Raw genomic sequence first — 19,386 nt, forward strand, 5'->3', positions numbered from 1 at the left:
GTAATTGAGGTCTCTGTGCTATTAATGGGTCACCTTAGCTCGTGCGTGTGTGTGTGTGTGTGTGTGTGTGTGATGGCCGGAGGACAGAAATTAAAATGTCGCAATAGGGGTCGTGTGAAATTGGTGCAACGTAAACAAAAATCAAGGCACTGTAGACCTGCAGCTGGATATTTTGGAGACAATCAATTTGCAATATCCCTTTAAAATGTTTTCCATTTTTTGGAGAGAAAAAAATTACATTCGCAAACGTAATGATAAATAAAAAGGATTTTTCTATTTCAGTTCACAATGACAGCACTAAAGGTCCTTCCTTCCCTTTACACAGTGCCCTGAGTTTTCCCCAGATGTGTTTCCGCAGTCCGCACTGTACTGTGTGCCGCAGTGCTGTGGGTCATTTATAAACACTATATTAACCTGGGAATTAAATCCTCTAAATAACTTGGATTTTTCCAACCTGGACATTTGAAACGCTTCCTTTGAGTTCTGGAATAATCACGAGGAAAAAAATGTCAATCGTAGAAACCAAATATATTATTTATCCTTGGAATAAAACTGTAGTTTAAAAAAAAAAGGACGTGTTTATTTATCTGCACTGAAGTCATTTTATTAGCTTGGAAATCGCCTCCTATAATTTATAATTCTAATGCTCTTTATCCTGAGCAGGTATACAGAAAATGTGTTTGGTATTGTATTGAATTGGACATGTTAATATATATATATATTATATATATTATACGTGATATTATAGATAAATTAGTACTATGTAGTAATAGCTACAAAGTCTTTGTCCTTTTTTATCTGTCGCATAACAGCTTATTACAGTCTATAACGGTTTGTAGATGTTCATTCAAGACAGCAGACCTGAATTAATCTTGACACACACACACACACATACACACACACACACACACACACACACACTGCAGGTAGGCTTTATTTCTCTTAGTAATTCCGATGCGACGCTGCGGATCCGCGATAACAGAATTTCTATCACATCAATAACACACATCACATTCAGATATGAACACAGGATCAGCGGCATGAACACCGTCACACACTCATTTATACACCATAAATGATACGTATTCACTGGGGGGGAAAAAAACGTGTTATCAGCGTAATAAAGAGAAATTGAATAAGGGAACATAGAAAAGATCCTACAGACATACTAACTATACTGTATTAGCTATTAACAAGTACAGTAATTTATTATAATTTAAAAAATACTGCAATGTCATGACTAAATATGCATAGATTTTGCAATATCATAAAATAAATACATAAGTTATAGCTTAGTTTTAAATGAAAATGCAGGACACGAAAATCTCAGAATTGATTTAATAAAATCAATTTTTGTTAAACAGCCTAAGACTTGCATTTTTTTATTAAAATAACATTTTACATTCACTCTATCACTACTTCTTGATCATTTCGGATTTAACTGCTGCCACATGATCACTGCTGACAGATGGATCCAGATGTAGCCCAGATGTCAGAAATGAAATGCTTGTTATTGTTGTAAAAACATGAGTCTGATCATCTGTATGCATATTTATCTATAAGCTACGCCATTCTCATATCAGTTAGATAAGCTCTAGTACTTAGCCTTAATGAACAATAATCAATCAATCAATAATCAATAAGGACCTGTTATTTTAAACAATATTCAGTTAAACCCTTGAACCTTAATTGGTTTTATACATAAGATTACTGAGGAATCATCTCCACTAGCCTGCACCATGCTACACTAGCAGCTAATATAACAGAATAGAATAGAATTAGTAATGATGCTAAGGTTTGGTAGAATAAAGGAACTGCAGTCTGTTTCACTCTAATCTCAGACTCACTTCTGAACCTCTGAATTTAAGCAGCCTCCAAGCTCCAAATTATAGAAATATACGTTTCAGTTCACTCCTGAATCCAGGGAATGTGCTCAGTGTGCATTCAATCCAGGATGGTAATTACATGCAAATATACGTCTCACTTCTGAATCTGTAGAGCATTCTAACTCATGCTCATGAACATAATGAATATGTTCTAAAGGCCCAAACAGCTACCTAATCTCTGAGAACGTAGTGAAGGCTCAGAGTCACCATGAATTGTTTCCAAAAAAGCTCAGAATTCCTCTTGAACCTTGATGGAATAACTGATCTGATCAGTGATATTGACTCAGATACACTGTACTGAATGCTTCTACTCACCCGGGCGGCTTGCGCTTTGCTGCGGAACATCTCAGCCATTTTCTCAGAGATGCTCTGCACCAGCTTGGCTCCATCGGCCTCCTCCATCTGAACTTTGCGCTCGTACTCCTTACATTTCTAAAGGGAAACAAGAAACAGCAAACTTATCAGAAAACGCCAAAGGATAAAACATTGAACTATTACTTTTAATAGAGAAATAAAAAATGGTGGGAGTTAGACAGTCCTGGGAGTTTATCTCAAACCATATGTGTGTGTATTCTGTGTCATGATCACAGAAACAGGACCTGATATAAGATTTCAGATAATCCATTTCAGGGCACATATACAACATCTTAGAGAACAGTGATAGCAATGTTGCATGGGTATGAATTAACCTCCAAATGGTGGACTACATATATGTCAAATAGCCATTTAGGATTTTAGCCTGTAGGATGCAGGGTGGTGAGGTGGGAAGACTGTCCACGTCTCATCAGGGTGAGTACGCAGACTATGGACCATACTTGGTGAGTATGGACTATGGATGCTGATTTCTTCATCCTTACATCTTAAGTTACCATTAATGATCTCAATGCTGTCATCTGATTTGCTGACAAGCTCTAGTTATGATATCTGGTTGGCCACCGAGATGCCTCTGGTATCATTACAGGGCTCAGTCTGAGCTCTCTGACTGGTTGAGGAGCTGCTGCAATTCATGCAATAGACCGAAGATCAGACTGACGAGGGGGTGGGTCAACGTCTGCACCAGGAAAAAAAAAAGGTTTGGAGCCACACGTGGACGGAGAGTAATTGAAATTGAGTCTGAACGAGTGAGAAAGATAATAACGCGTCAAGCCTGGGTGGCTTGGGATAATGAGCTACATTTCAGACAACGCTGAGCCTGCAGAACACACACACACACACACACACACACAAACATGTTTCTAACACAGCACAGGCAAATTGAACCACATGCAACAAACATGCAAATTTTTATATTAAGGATATTTTTCAAAACATAAATAATCCGTTTCCCCTGCACATAAATGCCCTCACATAATACCAAACATAGCAAACATCTGCTCTGTTCTTTTTATGGGCAACAAAGCAACAAATCCTACACAAATCCAGACGCATGTTCCTGCACTGAGTGCTCGAGCCCACACCACCCCGAACACATAACACACATCCCATTACAGAGAGAAGGAGTCGGGGGGAGAGTTACTGAGGTGGAACACTTCATTTCACGCCTGTCCTCCCCTCCCTTCCCCACATCCTGTCTTCCTCTCCTTTCTCTCTCTCTCTCTCTCTCTCTCTCTCTTTCTCTCACCACCATGCTGTAATTCACAGGCCTTCATCAGTAGCCATGATCGTCCTGCTGGCTCGGGTAATGAGAAGAAGAGCCATCCCGTTTTTCAGGAGCTGTCAGATGCATCTGCCTTGTTTACAACAACATTTAGAAGTCTTTTTCTCTCCAGATAGAAAGTGTGTTGTAACTGATATTAGTGAGACATTACATTAAAAGAATTATGAATTGTTTCCTCCTTAAAGAATCTCTCCAAAGAGATCAAGTGATAGATGATTAAGGGTTATATTAATGTAATAATGTAATAATGGTGTGAAAAATGACAATACTACAAAGTACAAATATAGATAACTTAAAAATGTTAAATATTTGAGGTATTGATGAATATTTGTAAGAATAAGAATAAAACTCACACTTAAACACTTAATATTCAATACATACACTCAACCATATGTTTTTTTAGATAACATTTAAAACTGTTTAAAACATTTACAACAAATTTGATGCTTTATATACAAACAGCTATTACCATAAGGAACTGTAATGCAGGGACACCAATGTTTTTAAGTGCTAATGCTAACAATACAATTAGCATTTGAATTATTATGTTGTCATATATCGCAAGGACCTTTCTGATTTTGCAGAGTGACAGGCGTCCAGGGGTTACATTTACACACAGCTCCACTTATTCAATTTATCTCTTCCTGGATGATTCTGTCCAGAGAGAATTGAAGATGAGACAAGAAAAAGATCAGTGTGTAATGAGCCGTAACTTGAACACACACACACACACACACACACATACACACACACACACACACACAGTAACAGCTGAGTCTCTCTGACACACACCTGAGTCTTTTCCAGCTGAACCATCTTTTGTGCAGCTGAGCGACTGAGAGACTACAGATACACAATAAACTACCACCCTGAAGCTACTGAAGCTACTGTGCTGTGCGTGCTGTGTTAGAGTGCTTACAGGATATCACATTTGAAAGCAAGAGAGAGAGAGAGAGAGAGAGAGAGAGAGAGAGAGAGAGAGAGAGAGAGAGAGAGAGAGAGAGAGAGAGAGACATGAATGACAAGGAGCAATTAATTCTAAAAGAAAAGGCAGAAAGGAACAAATGAAAGACAAATTGCATGCATTAGTAAGGGACAGAGAGACAATAAGAAAGAAAGAAAGAAAGAAAGAAAGAAAGAAAGAAAGAAAGAAAGAAAGAAAGAAAGAAAAAAAGAAAGAAAGAAAGAAAGAAAGAAAGAAAGAAAGAAAGAAAGGAGGGAAGAAAGAAAGAAAGAAAGAAGGAAAGAAAGAAAGAAAGAAAGAAAGGAGGGAGGAAAGAAAGAAAGAAAGAAAGAAAGAAAGAAAGAAAGAAAGGAGGGAAGAAAGAAAGAAAGAAAGAAAGAAAGAAAGAAAGAAAGAAAGAAAGAAAGAAAGGAGGGAGGAAAGAAAGAAAGAAAGAAAGAAAGAAAGAAAGAAAGAAAGAAAGAAAGAAAGAAAGAAAGAATAGTGACGAGTGAAGAGTGAAAGGTAATGTTAATGCTCTTGGGCTAGTAATTGAACAGTTGTTAGGTCAAATCTCCCTCCTGTGAAGCTAATACATGTGGCTGTGGTACAGTGGCTGTGATTGTTTAGTGCTTAAGGCGTTGGACCACTGATAGGAATCTCATGAGGTTCAGATACGAGGTCCACCAAACATCCACTGCTGGGCTCTTTGACCAAGGCCCTTAACCTTCAGTATTGCTCTGCTGTATAAAAATGAGATAAAATGTAAGTCGTTCAGGAAAAGGGCATTGAGCAAAGTCCGTACCTTCAGCTCAGATCTATCTAGAAAAAGGTGACGCAGCTCATAAATCTGGGTTTGAATACAGTGTCATGTTTACACAAGACGATCTCTCCTGACTTGAGATATAATGAAGCTTCTTTTCAGAGTAAAAGGTGTGAACTTAATTACGTTTAAATGTTCATTACACCACATGTAATATAAGCGGAATCTGTTTATAATATTATAAATCTGTTGACCAATTTTATCTACAATATGCAGGCTAATAAAAAGTCAAACAATGCAATACAACATATTATTACATCCCTAATAGATAGATAGATAGATAGATAGATAGATAGATAGATAGATAGATAGATAGATGAAGTGAACATGGTGTGAGTTTTGGACATAATGACAGAGACGCATTACCTTCTGCAGTAACTGTGAACCAGAGTATTTAGTGGCGATGGATTTGATTTCACCCCCAAACGCTGAAGCCCACAGTTTAACGCTGCACAGAACACAAGAATTGTACTTGATTAACCCACAGCATTGAAAAACATTTCAAATACAGTGACGTCACTGCTTACAAACATCATGTCTCAGCGCTTCTTGGTGTAAAATTGTTAATTCATGTAAAATCGTGACCAAACATAAAGTATAAAACATAATACTGGCCCATTGTTTTCAATAATAATCCTGTTAATAATCATCATAATCATAATAATAACAACACAACAACAACAATAATAATAATAATAATAATACTGTTAATAATAATAATAATAATAATAATCATCATCATCATCATCATCATAATAATAAAGATTTTGCTTTCATACCTAATACAGTAGACATTGATTGTAGAAATATTTCTCATAATTCTGTGTCTTTATTATTAATAATTATTTAACACTGTGGGCTTTTATGTTGGATCTCACTGCATTACACTGGGAGCTCGAGACACTTCATGCTCGTGCACGCGACCAGTTTTGAATTTGAATGTTGACGGTTAGACTGTAACGGTTAGACTGTAACGGTTAGACTGTAACGGTTACTGTACAGTGAGTAGCTGCTAGCTGGAAGTTTGTAAATACAAATAAATAGCATTTAAAAAACAGACAACAAACGCGATTAAATCGACTTTATTGCGTTAGCTGGTCGTCCTGTCAGTATAATAGGCTGCTACACTTTTAGCGAATTAACATTTTCTTTAACTAGTTTAAAAGTTGACCCGCTAAATGTACAAATAACCCAATTAGCGGTGCTAAGTGCTAATTCGTTTATTATTAATTAATTATTCTAAGTTTAGTCTTTATTTTATTCTCACATCATCATCATCATCATCATCAGAGGAAACAGGAAACCTGGAGGTTTGAATTCAAGCTGTTTTTAATGAAAGTATTTTATGATTCTTGGTAATTTAAGCTAATATTTCAGTTCTATTTTTAATTAATCTATTGTCGTTGTCTACAAATGTGGGAATAGAAAAAGAAAAGGTTTTACAATTTAATACATTATTTCTAACATTTCTTTGCGGTTTTGAAAATTTGTAAAGTTGCTAAAAAGTCAAACCTTAGCTTGATAGAGGAGTGTGTGTGTGTGTGTGTGTGTGTGTGTGTGTGTGTGTGTGTGTGTGTGTTATAACGAACAAATGATTATACCGCATATTAAAAATGTAACGTTTAAAAATAACGTGAAATAACGTTTACATTTTCATAGCGGATTTAAGATAATAAATAATTTTATAATAATAAATAATTTAATAATAATAATAATAATAATAATAATAATAATAATAATAATAATTAAAAAACTAATGATTGCGGCTTTTTAATTTTAATCTTTAATAAGGGTTTATAACGGGGTTATAGTTATATATACATATTTTTTATAATAAATTACATCCTAGCATTTATGCGAAAACATTTCAATACATTTTCTTGACATTTTATTCTGTGTTAAATCTTGATTTCCTAGCTGATATGTGCAGATAAATTTATTTTAATTCATTTTAAAAAAAAGTCGGCACGTTTTTAAACAATAGATTTATTTTATTATTTCTTCTTTAATGAAGATAAAACAATAAGAGCTTTAGGGTTTCCGATGTGACTGCTGTACACATATATATTGGCACTACACTATACACCCTGAGTATAAACATCTAGAATGGTTAGATATTGTCCAGACTTTACAGACTGCTGAAGTCTTGACTAAATAAGACTAAACACTCTCCAGTATGGAACCGTCCAGAATCCCGCACACCGCCGCACTCGGTGCTCTCACACTGCCGGTAGTTGCGCACGGCGGTGGGTGGATTTGGATGTCTCCATAGCGCGCGTTGATTATGTTCAGGTGACGGTGTAGCCTACGTGATCAATTCGCGCCGGTCCTACTCACACTCCGAGCGGGATTCCGTGCTGAGACCCGCGTGCCGCCGCCGCTGAGCACAGCGCGAGCCAGAACAACACCGGACGCACGCGCAACTCCAGTCCGCTCCGCAGTCGCCGCATCTTTTCACCGCTCCGTCGCCTTTTCTATCTCTCTCACTCACTCTGTCTCTCGGTGTCTCTTTTTGTCCGTTTCTCAGCTCTCCAACACCGGCTCGCTGTCACACAGCTCACCAGTTCTTCTCCAGCGGAGGAAAATCAGCGAGCTGTCCATTGACCGAGGTGAGAATTTCTCCGGTAGAGACGAAGAACAGCGGAACGTAGAGAGGAGAAACCTCAAATGAAGCGTTCAGCATCCTACTATGTTTCGATATCACTGCTTTAAAGTCTCTTCCCTTCTCTCTCTCTCTCTCTCTCTCTCTTTACACACACACACACACACACACACACACTGCATCCAGGGTCACGTTCATCTTTCACAAAGACAGAGACATGAATCTGGATGTACTATACATCTAATATGATTTAATTTATTATAATTTTTTTAATGCAGAGAAAAGTTTAAAAGTTAAAGTCATAAACAGGACATAATTCACCTTAATCACATTCACCTAATCTATTGTCATTGTAATCTGACATGCATCTATTTTTGCTGATATACAAATATATTACAGTTCCCTGAAATGTTCGATGACACACCAGCAACACGGGTGACATTTGAAAAGCTTACAAAATTTTGTGTTTTTAAAAATAATAATCGGACTAAATAAGGCAGACAGTACAAAACGATCTCAACGTCAAATGAGCTACGTCGAGTTTATCATGTGCCGTAAAAATATTAATATTGTAATTTAACATTGAATATTCAATGAAACCATAGAGTCATATCCTGTTCCCTTGACTGAACATGTGAAGAAGCCAGGAGTGAGACTCTGGTCCCAAACATCTTAATTCCATTGCACCAGCAGAGACCATGGGTCATGCCACGTGCTCTTATTGTTCTCTCAGCCATTATGGCCGTTTTGTATTTAACATCTGTTCTTCTGAATTCTACAGTAATCACGGTCACCCTTAGGCACAAGCAGATGTGTCAGCCACTGAAATTTGCCCTGGTCAACGTTTCTGCAGGCAATCTGGATTCTGCACCACGCTAACAGGCGGTTTGCCATCTGCTGCCACCAACACCGCATGCTGCTGCCACTGGAGTCCTGGAGATGTAAGTATGGATCTGACTTTACACAGTTGATTTCCTTTGGATTTTCATGTCAGCAGACGAGAGCTCATTTTAACACAACATAGCATGAAATAATTCCCAGACAAATCTTGCAGAAACTATTGTGCAGAATTATTTTTGTTGCATTGTAAAAAAAAATGCAATCTAAATATTTTTATAGGTTGAAGTAGTGCCAATTAAGCAAAACAAATAAAAGGTGAGTTCACTGAGACGATACGATCAAAGCTAAACAATTTACCAATACAGACGCATTTGCTGTTTTGAGTCGTGAGAAATAAAGTAATAAATTTCATTTAGCAGACACCCTTATCCAGAGCAACTTACATTTATGTGCAATTGAGGGTTAAGGGCCTTGCTCAGGGGCCCAGCAGTGGGAACCTGGTGGACATAGGAATCGAACTCACAACCTTCCAATTGGTAGTCCAACACCTTAACCACTAGGCTAACACATCCCTAATTTCACCTGTACAGGTACATGTGGCCTGTTCGGGAAGAGTAGAGCTGATAATGTTAGAGCTCCTTTCATTTCTTGAAGCAGAAATGAAGCGAGGGGAAAAGTTAAACAAAACGAATCGCTCGACAGACGACACGTTGAATCAGCTGTCACTACAGAACCAACAACAGGTTTAGATGAGCACAATAATAGAAATTCAAATTCAGTTTATTTGTATAACTATTCACATTGTCTCAAAGCAGATTTACAGAAATATAGAGACAGAAGAGGAAAAAAAAAGAAATAAATATATATTAATAAGAAAAATTAATAAAAATGAATACAATGAACGAATAAAAATATATATATATATATCTATATATCTATATCTATATATCCTTATCCCTAATGAGCAAGACTGAGGCTCCCTGAAGTGAACCATTTGGGAGACACTGGACAGGAAATAATGTAAATGTAGATCATGTCCTTTCTACGGCAGATTATAATAGTGCAACCGTGAGCTCCTGAGGAACTAATGGGTCATCACAAACTCTGAGATCACCACAGACCCAACATTAATTCTACTACTACTAATTCTACTACTACTACTGTAATTCTACTACTACGTCTTCCTCTCAAAGTCTTCAAATGATTGCTGAAAAAGAACAGAACATTCCACAGAACCAGATCAATCCCTGACCACTGTGGCGATGAGACAGGGGTGGAACGTCAGGATTAATATATAACCAACACAACTGATTGAGCTGCTGTTATAAAAAGAAATCACCGCCTTCCGATTTGAGAAATCAGTGCTGCTGTTATGAAATATACTATGTAATAGTCGTGATGGAGACACACAATAAAGTTGCGATGGGCACACAAAATGCATTAAAAGGATAAAACTTCAGAGTCTTTGAGGATGAGCGTGTTTTATTTTTCTGTGTCATGTCTGGTTTTTAGCCAGATAAGAAGACAGAGGCTCAGACTGTGCTGGATAATCATAGTGATGGTGGTGAGCTGAATGCATCACTCTGGCTCTCTCCATTACACAAGCATCAGCTCTGGGGTGGCAGTGACAGCTGTACCACCAAACAAATAGGTGACACACACACACACACACACACACACTTTAGTTAGGAAAAAGACATTCTTTACACTCTTGTACCGTAGTCCGCAGCAGAGATTTCTCTTCCTGGGTAAATATTCCAGGTACATCATGTTGAGAACGGTAAAACAGCTAACATTTTAAACAAGCCTGGTTAAGGTGTAGGTTAATTAAACAGAGGAAAAATATCACATCAAATTCAAATATTTTTTACAATGGTGTGGTGTTAGTGAATAGTGTTCAGGTTAGCATTTTTGTTGATTAAGAGCATCTTTCAGGTTCAGCTATATAATGTATGTTGTATATTTTAAACAGCGATAAAATAGTAATGAGTCTTTATATTCACACACTATTTGACTGCTCCACACTGAGCAATAATGACTCTAATGTTTATAATGTAAGCGACTGTGTCTATGGCACTGATGGCATAAATATACAGTGATGCCATCTGGTGGTTAAAACGCGCAAGACACTGTTTAGGGTCAGAATTTGTTCTACAGCCCAGCCTTTGTTCCAGAGTACGTGCCTCCAGCTACAGACATATTCACCTACTGCGTGCACTGGCCACAAAGATATGTATAAATACATGTAGAAATAATAATGTATCATCACATTATCTAGTGTCAACTAGATAAACACAGCTTCCTCTCAAAGCTGGTTCATACTTTTAATCTTGTCACCATTTATTTGTACGTTTCATTCTAATTGTGAAACACCTGTGCAACAAGTTAGTTCCTGTTCTCGCTTGAGCTACAGTTACTGTAATTATTTTTAAATGACGCTCGTCCTGATACTCAAATATACCTTCGTCCTGCGGCAGATAACTTACTGATCGTTACAAAGTACTGACACTGGAGACTCATTCCATACATATTATATAATCAACTCCTTATAGAAAGTTTGTTTATCTGCTGTTTATTCTGTTTATCTGCTGTTTATTCTGCTGTAAACGTCCCGGTGACTGAGCTGTTGCTATAGAAACAATACCGCATTATGACAACTGTATTAATATAAACCTGCGATTTGTAGCCGCACTACTGTCTGTGCTGTTGTGACAGAATACTACTCAATACCTGACTACCAATCACAATCCAGAATGGAACTGTGTCACGGTAGAAAACAGTGTTGTAGTAAGAACTAGAACGTACATTTCCTGAAGAAAATGTGAATGGTGCTTGCACGTGGCAAATCCCGGAGGCTAGTCAAGACGAGCACGTGACGTCATCTGAATACTCTTGAGGAAGTTTTCCTCATTGTGCTGAGTGTTTTGATATGTCACATGTCACAAGTTTTTTGATTTTGCATATTTTGGGGGCGGGGCTTCGGCACAACCGGAAGGCCAGTCGGTACACCAATTTAAAAGTTTGTTCAGAGTCTCACCCTAAAGGAGCTGGTCGAGTTATAAACCTCCAAAGTTTATAATGGGAGTCTATGGGAAAAAAGGCCATTTTGAGACCCGGTACCGGAAGTACCGGTACTCGGATCGCTTATAAAAGTCATAGCACATCTTTACTCAATGAGCCGGTCGATTTGACACCTCATTCATGGGTCTAGGACAAAAGCTGCGGGACAAGTTACACGCCGAAGTTTGGTCCGGCACAATAGTAATAATGCTGTTTTGTAAGCACCATTAATAAGTGGATATGTGAGTCAGTCCTGGTATTTTATTGTTTATTCAGTAATGCTCATTAGAAAATAAAACTTCAGTACTGATTCAAATCAAGTCAGGGCCAAAATAAATAGGAAAAAAAAAAAGAAAAAGAAAAATATATTTTAAAAAATGCATCGATACAAAACCTCAAGGGTTTCCATTAAATCTGCTACAAAGAGAAAAATCATTTCGCTAAAAAAAAAAAAAAAAAAAAAAATAACAGAGCAAAAATCAGGACTTTCAAGTAGTGAACATTATCACACATCTTTCCAGGATATTTGTACATAATATACATCATGACCTTAAATTTCCTTACAGCATTAATTACAATAAGAATAATCATAATACTCATAGTAGTAATAATTCTAGAGTGAAAAATGATGAAAACGTTTTAAATCAAGAAACAGTTCTTTGTAAACCTGTTTATCACTTTAAGCATTTTCCTTTAAAACCCGTTACCACGTGTAATTATGGTGAGGTGAAACTTTTTTTTTTCCTTTTTTATTTCCTTTTCGTATTGTCCCAGCTTTTAAAGGTGAGATGTTAAACGACGATGTAGTATGTAGCATTTTACTCAAATGTACGCACATTCACAGGGGGAAAAAAAAAGGTACAAAATTCGCTTACCTTAATACACAAAACTCTGAGTAGAAAACAAAAGAAACTGAAATCACAGACGTTTGTGCAAAGACCAACAGCCATGTGCTAATATAGAAATTTCCAGTGGTGTAGAACGAACCAAATAAATTATCATATATTTATATATATATTTATATTAATTCTTTTCTTTTTTATTTTTTTTTTTTTATTTTTTATTTTTTACATTTTATGTTCTTCAGGAATCCCTGACGTGAGGTAAAAGCAAGTTGTTTTTAAACTTTCAAATTTTTAAAAAGCTTTTTAAAAAATAATGCATATATATATATATTTTTTAAGAGTAATTGCTACAAATAGTACAATGTGCCTAGAATGCGCATTGGTCCTCTCACAAGATATATTCACATAAAGACTGGGTCACTATGTATGTACATATATTTTATCCTCATAAAACTTTTTCAGAGAGCCCTTTTGGATGTGCACATGCAGTGGTTAAACCCACGTTTTTTTTGTTTTTTTTTTTCACGACAGTGTTCGGTTGACTGAAAGCACAGTACTCGCTCGACTTATCAGTAAATCAACCACAAATCCAGTAACAAGCTTTTTCTCTGGCGCTTAGCATGTGCTGAAACCCAACACTTCTAGGCAGTGCCTTTGCAGTCACACATTAAAAAAAAATCTCTTGGTGATCTGGAGTTTTATTCAGCGTTATTTTTTTTTTTTTTGGAAGTGATGAAGTTCCCCAGAGAGAAAGCGTCAATATGTAAAATACTTTACGTGATAAAATACTTCTGGTGAAAATAAATAAATAAATAAATAAATAAATAAATAAATAAATAAAAATCAAGAGTTGAAACACCAGGGCCCTGATTTACTAAGGTTTTGTGTTTGTGCACAAACAAACAAACAAACCAACAAACAAACCAACAAACAAAAAAAAAAACAAGCTGATGGTCCAGTTTTTATTTTCTCAGTGAACATTTTTGCGGCAGAAGCCGGGGCGGTGTTCGTACAGGCAGATTGATTTTAGCACCAGCAGCCTGAAAGTCACTCGGGCAACATGCAGATTAGTGCAGCCTGACAGCAAAGGGTTAGATTCGCACAAGTCTGTTTCTGCTAGACCTAATTACACCTCTCACTCAAGTTTAGCAAGATCATGGCTTAGTTTCTCCAAATAATCCAAGTTTAAATTCATGAATAAATTAGACTCGTAACTTATATGTCGATTACGAAAGATTTTGACGTGGATGTTTTTATATTTCACATGTTGTTTAAGATTAATGATGAGGCAGTGCCCGTGTCGTTCAGCTAAAGAGGTAGAGAGCGAGATCCGTTTAAATCCACAAGTTTCTTGTATTAGATTTTTTTATTTTTTACTCGGGGAATAATCATTAGATCATCCCGAGAAGAGATATTAAAGGTCAAGTTGTCATCACCATGTGTTTTTTTTGTTTCACAGAACACAAATATTCCAAGTGAGATTTGTTCCAGCTGCTCGCATTACTAAGCTGATTATTTGTTGATTAATTCACATGAATGATTCACAATTAACATATTCGTCGTTGTTGTTTTTTTTTTTTCTTTTTAAAAATAATACATATTTCCAGAGCAAAGTCGGTTCCGTGATAGACGTTCACCAGCCACGATGGCAACAGCATGTAATCTGAACCCGTGTAAAGGTTTTTATTCACATGAAACGCACACGCCGCCGTGGCCATGCCTTTACGCCTTTATGTTCCAGTTTTCCTCGTCCTGGAGTCTCTTTGAAGGCTAGACGAGAACTAATAACACCTAATTGACAGATTCTCACCAACATATACTTTTCACATGCAATAATTCACACAATGTTTGTAAATCACTTTCAACACACCCAACTTTATCCCGTTGCATACGAAAATTAGCACGTGATCCGCGCTATTAGTAAATCAGGGCCTTTGTTAACGGAGGTATATGCAGAAACCAGAGAGACATTGAGTCAGAGAGATAATTAGGAATGGATATTGCTTTGCCAATGCAGCCCTGCCTCGTCGACGGTTCCAGTTTTGTGATCATGATCGTTACAAGCTCAGCAGGCTCATTTCAGTCCGTAGAACTAAAGGGAAATGCCGGCGTCGGCCGTCCTCTCAGTCTTTTGTCGTAAATACGTGATTTAAGCAGCATAGTCAATGCATGAAAGCATTTAACATCAAACCTCCTGTGCAGGAAATACACAACAAAAACACTGGGAGTGAACCTCCAAGGTAACACAGTAACACAACTACATCATCCGCTCCAGATGCCCTAGAGAGGAGCCCAGCAGTGGGAGTCTTACTTTATAATCAGTACTGCATGCTGGGGATTTTAGGGAAGATGTGGGTAAAGGTGATGTTTCATGTAATCTCTCTCTCTCTCTCACACACACACACTCACACACACACACAGACAGAGAAAATCATGAAATGTTAAAAATAAAGACAAAATAAAAAACAAATCTATTTGCATATCTTGTGCCGGTGTGAGATGAATTTCCTCTCATATAAAAACTGATTTGATTTGCTTTTTTTTTTTCCCCCCAAACAAATCAATTAAGAAAGTGTTTGAGCAAAAGAAAAAAAATCAATTCAATAAGAGTCCAGTATCTAATAAATTCACATATTTTTTTTTCTCTCCATAATACAGTAACATCAATTAGGATCAATATTGCTGATTCCTATTTCCTACAGTACATAATTACAAAATATGACTCTTTCCAAAGTTTCTTTATGTTTTATATTACAACGAATTTACAGCATAGTCTTTTTTTTTTTTTTTTTTTACGAAAGCACAAACAGGCTAAACCTAGTTAAAAAAATAACCTGCCTGCTAGTGCATTCAACACAAACGCTGCAATCATTGTCAAAAAATGGTTCTAATTTCCAGATTTTAAAATGCAATACGATCCAGCGTTTTCTTACTGGTGTTAGTTAACTAAAGAGTTAATCATTCTCATCAACCTTTTAATTGAAACTAAAGCCTCTATTGGGACATATGCCTTACCTAGCGTGTACTGAAAACATGCGTGGTATGCAAAAACCTTTAATAAAGTGACTGAGGTAATGACATTTTAAATCTGATTGTCATCACCTTGGAGAAAATAGCGACGGTCGCTTATCATTGGTCCGTAGCCTGCAGTGACAGCACAAGCGGCCAGTCACGGTTCAGCACAGATTTATTCATCATCAGCTTAGCAGTGAGCTGCAAAGCATCACCATCAGAAGTCCGACAGAGTGGAACACAGTTTTCTGGCAAAGTGACTTCCCCCTTCCACCGTGCCTTTGACAGATATGCACCTCGACCAATAAGGAGAGAGTAGGTGGGGCATGCGTGCCCTTACTCCTGGTGCCTTTCTACTCCACTGGAAAGGAAGGCACTTCTTTTGGTTATAAGCCAATAGATGCATTTCGGTTTTGTGTGACAACTAAGTCTGTCAGCTTTGGATGCTAACCGGATACTATAACGTGGTGATGCATATCATTTCGTCGGCCAAGTCCTCCTCGTAGCGAGGCCGAGATTCAGCTTCTGGCTCTTCATCGCTGTAGTTGGCTGAAACGTCCTGCACATCATACTCTCTTTGAGTCATGACCGGGTAAACGTTAACCCCGTTGACCCCGGCAGTAAATCCGCCATTCAGCAGGTGACTCGCTGCACTTTCCATCTCATCAATGGTCATGTCACAGGCATCTGCAATCTCGTGCTTTGTAGCCGACACAAACTTTGGGTCCTTAGCATATCTGCCCAGTCCTTCAGATATCAAAACCTGTTTGTCGTAAAAACACACAATCAAAATATCAGTCTTTTGAGTGTTCAATGCATCTAAACGCTACATTCATCGTATTTATGTAGATGAATTCATATCCAGATCTACAGCACAAGTTAATTAAGTTCATGTTAATTAACTAGTTACGTGGAATCCAGGGAACCAAACTTTGGTCAGGGAACCAAAAATCTATGCTACGACTACCATAGTACCTGCGCAGGATACCATGACGTTTTACATCGTATCTCAAGTGCAAGGAAACAGTGGCTTCGAGACTCACCGCCTCCACAAGGCTGTTGGCACTGCCTCTCTTTATGTGGTACTGGTTCCGGTACTCAGCTGGGATTTTCAGGTGCACTGGTGAGTAGGTGCTCTGCTGGTACTCCGGCTCATCTGTGTACCACGAGCTGTTTCTCACCGAGCAGTAGCTGCCAACCATGCTGTCCCGGTGCGGGCGGTCCACGCGGATCATGGGCGTGTAGTAGGGGGTGCGGTCTTTACTAACAGGCGTGGCAGGAGGTGTGGCCCATGAACGAGTGGAGCGGGTAGGTGAGAGTCTGTGAGCTCTACTCCAGTCGAGCCCTGCTACTGCCATCACCTGAAACAGACAAAGGATCTGACACCTAAGACCACTATGATCAGTTTTATGGAGCTAAAACGTTTGGAGGTCAAAAGTAGGTCAGATGTTAATAAACATGAAAACAAGGGTCTAATTATTACAGTTAACTTTAAATACAAGCATAACAAAGTGAACTTAATCAACATCAACAAAACATTTAAACTCACAAGTCACTTGTACCTTCGTACCTAGTTATCAATGCATTCTTCTTAATTGACCCTTTGCTTTAGGGTCGTAGCGAATAGCATGTAGCATGCTGCAGATTTATTTGGTTTGTTCACATCGCAGCACCTTAATTTACATCATGCTAGAAGCATTACTTGCAGCAATAATGCAGTAATACCTGATGCTGCATTAAATGGAGCGGAAGAGCAGTCCGCTGGCGAGGAAGCTCATCCTGACTGCTCTGTCTGCGCAGACACTCAAAGTTGAACGATGGTCTCCGGTTGCCTGGCGCGTGACGAACGGAGAATACGAGAATCGTTTGCCACAGTAAAGAGAAAACATTGTTACTGGTCACCAGTGAGTTAAGTCTATTTGTATGTTAATTAAATGCATTAAAGCAGTCTAATATAAATGTTAATACATGAAAAGTATATCGAGCAAAGCCCAGTTCATCTTTAGATGCACTGAAATGTCTACCTTGTGGTGTCGGAGGAAGCCGGCGTCTCTTTGGAGACCTGTAGGACTCGTGGTAAAGGGGCTGCTCGTCATCGTCATAGTAACTGTCGGGATGATGGTAGCCACGGGGAGTCTCATACTCCTGATCGCTGCTGGGATACCTGGACATGAGAGTTTTTAATGACCACTCAGTGACTAAAAACACATTCAGAGGCAAAGATGAAGACTTAAATAAACTGGCAGTGAATATACATAGAATCTACTGTGCAGCGGTGATACCTGTCTCCTGACAGCATTCCATCTTCTTCATAAAACTCTTCTCCGCTGTAGTACTCCCCAGAGTAGCGGTCTTCATCAAGCTCTTCCTCACGACAAATAGTGGGTTGGCGCCTGATGCCACCACGTGACCTTTTGTAGAACGTCAGATACGAAGAGAATTACACACTGTCGATCACTGCTTAGGGTAAGGGCAATAAGACCATGCAGGGCCATGCAAACCTTCACCAGGGCAGCGATGCAACAAAGACGTCCTCATCGACAAACAGGCACAGCTCCTTTAGGAAACTAGTGTCTGAGTGTTCAAACCAAGGAAGTCTAGACACAGACATGGCTGTAGTGCGAGGGCCTCATCTCACACTGTACTTGGTGGATTTATTCCATAAAAAAAAAAAAATCTGGGCCAATTTTTTTTTTTGTCTAGAACACGGCTATATAAGTTGCTCAGAGGCCGATTGCACCAGAACCTGCTCGTAAACTGCTTGTGGTCTACTTTAAGGTCACAAAATAAAAACTGAACTTTCCCTAAAACTGGCCATAACATTTTACGCCTCGCCAAGTGAAATTGTCTATTGTTTCTATGGCTACTTGAAATGATGTAATTCATCAAAGAAGAGGAAAAAACTGCAACCCCTGTTCCGCCTCGTTATTGTTTACAGGGCATTAAGACTGTTTTTTACACCCCGACACTTGATTTAATATTAAATCATTATTTCTCATCAGTTAAAGACACCTAATAATAAGTCGGATCATTGACTTGCTGTTATGTTGTAGCTGATGGACTCCTATACTGTTCTGAAGTAAAACAGTTTTCATACGATTTTGAACATTTTTTTCAGTAATTACAAGCTGTCCAGGCTTTGAGGCAGAAAAGTAGACCAAACTGTTATTCTACCTTTATCATGCTTCCTAATTTAGAGCTGGCACCCAAAAAGACTTCCTTGAGTACTCTAAATGTGAAGGATTACATCTAGACACAAACAGGTACTGCTCTTATGTGTGGGTCTTAGCATCAGGATGTAACTGAGAATACAGCTTAATAACACAGATGACTTAGGAACTGATGTTACTGTACATACGGCTTTACATAGACCTTTAGTTGGTGCAATGGGCATAAGGTCCTTCAAAAAAATAGAAATAGCCATAACTGGTCCAGGAGTTATATAGAATCTAATCTCAGACTCACTTGGAGTCAAAGGTTTAAGGAGTCTAGACTTATTTGGCTTAGCGGTGGCACAGAGACAAACCAGACTACTGTACAAGCTAGACTTATTTACACAGGGCATTGAGTACCGTTCAAATGTAGAGGAACGTACCTAATATAGGTCTCATAGTAGCGCCTTCTGCTCCAGAAGGCAGAGAGATTGTTAAGAGAAAGCATTTAAGTTAAGAAAGAAAGAAAGAAAGAAAGAAAGAAAGAAAGAAAGAGCACAGAAGGA

At 38.1% G+C, this 19,386-nt stretch overlaps 2 protein-coding genes across 2 annotated transcripts in view; both read right to left on the bottom strand.

Moving 5' to 3' along the window:
* The window catches only part of cacna2d3 (calcium channel, voltage dependent, alpha2/delta subunit 3), a 41,239-nt gene extending 33,291 nt beyond the window's left edge, over nucleotides 1–7,948 (bottom strand). The window contains exons 1-3 of the mRNA XM_060857999.1: nucleotides 7,647–7,948; nucleotides 5,676–5,757; nucleotides 2,202–2,318 (exon numbers count right to left, since the gene is read on the bottom strand). Coding sequence (XP_060713982.1) covers nucleotides 2,202–2,318; nucleotides 5,676–5,757; nucleotides 7,647–7,759 — 312 coding nt within the window. The 5' untranslated portion in view covers nucleotides 7,760–7,948. The remainder of the gene's footprint in view (nucleotides 1–2,201; nucleotides 2,319–5,675; nucleotides 5,758–7,646) is intronic.
* A 4,194-nt stretch (nucleotides 7,949–12,142) lies between these two features.
* Nucleotides 12,143–19,386, bottom strand: part of cacna1da (calcium channel, voltage-dependent, L type, alpha 1D subunit, a) — a 79,926-nt gene continuing 72,682 nt past the window's right edge. The window contains exons 42-46 of the mRNA XM_060857807.1: nucleotides 17,951–18,079; nucleotides 17,693–17,832; nucleotides 17,394–17,500; nucleotides 16,712–17,029; nucleotides 12,143–16,431 (exon numbers count right to left, since the gene is read on the bottom strand). Coding sequence (XP_060713790.1) covers nucleotides 16,126–16,431; nucleotides 16,712–17,029; nucleotides 17,394–17,500; nucleotides 17,693–17,832; nucleotides 17,951–18,079 — 1,000 coding nt within the window. The 3' untranslated portion in view covers nucleotides 12,143–16,125. The remainder of the gene's footprint in view (nucleotides 16,432–16,711; nucleotides 17,030–17,393; nucleotides 17,501–17,692; nucleotides 17,833–17,950; nucleotides 18,080–19,386) is intronic.

Source organism: Tachysurus vachellii, chromosome 22 (assembly GCF_030014155.1).
Source record: "Tachysurus vachellii isolate PV-2020 chromosome 22, HZAU_Pvac_v1, whole genome shotgun sequence".
Classification (NCBI taxonomy): Eukaryota; Metazoa; Chordata; class Actinopteri; order Siluriformes; family Bagridae; genus Tachysurus; species Tachysurus vachellii.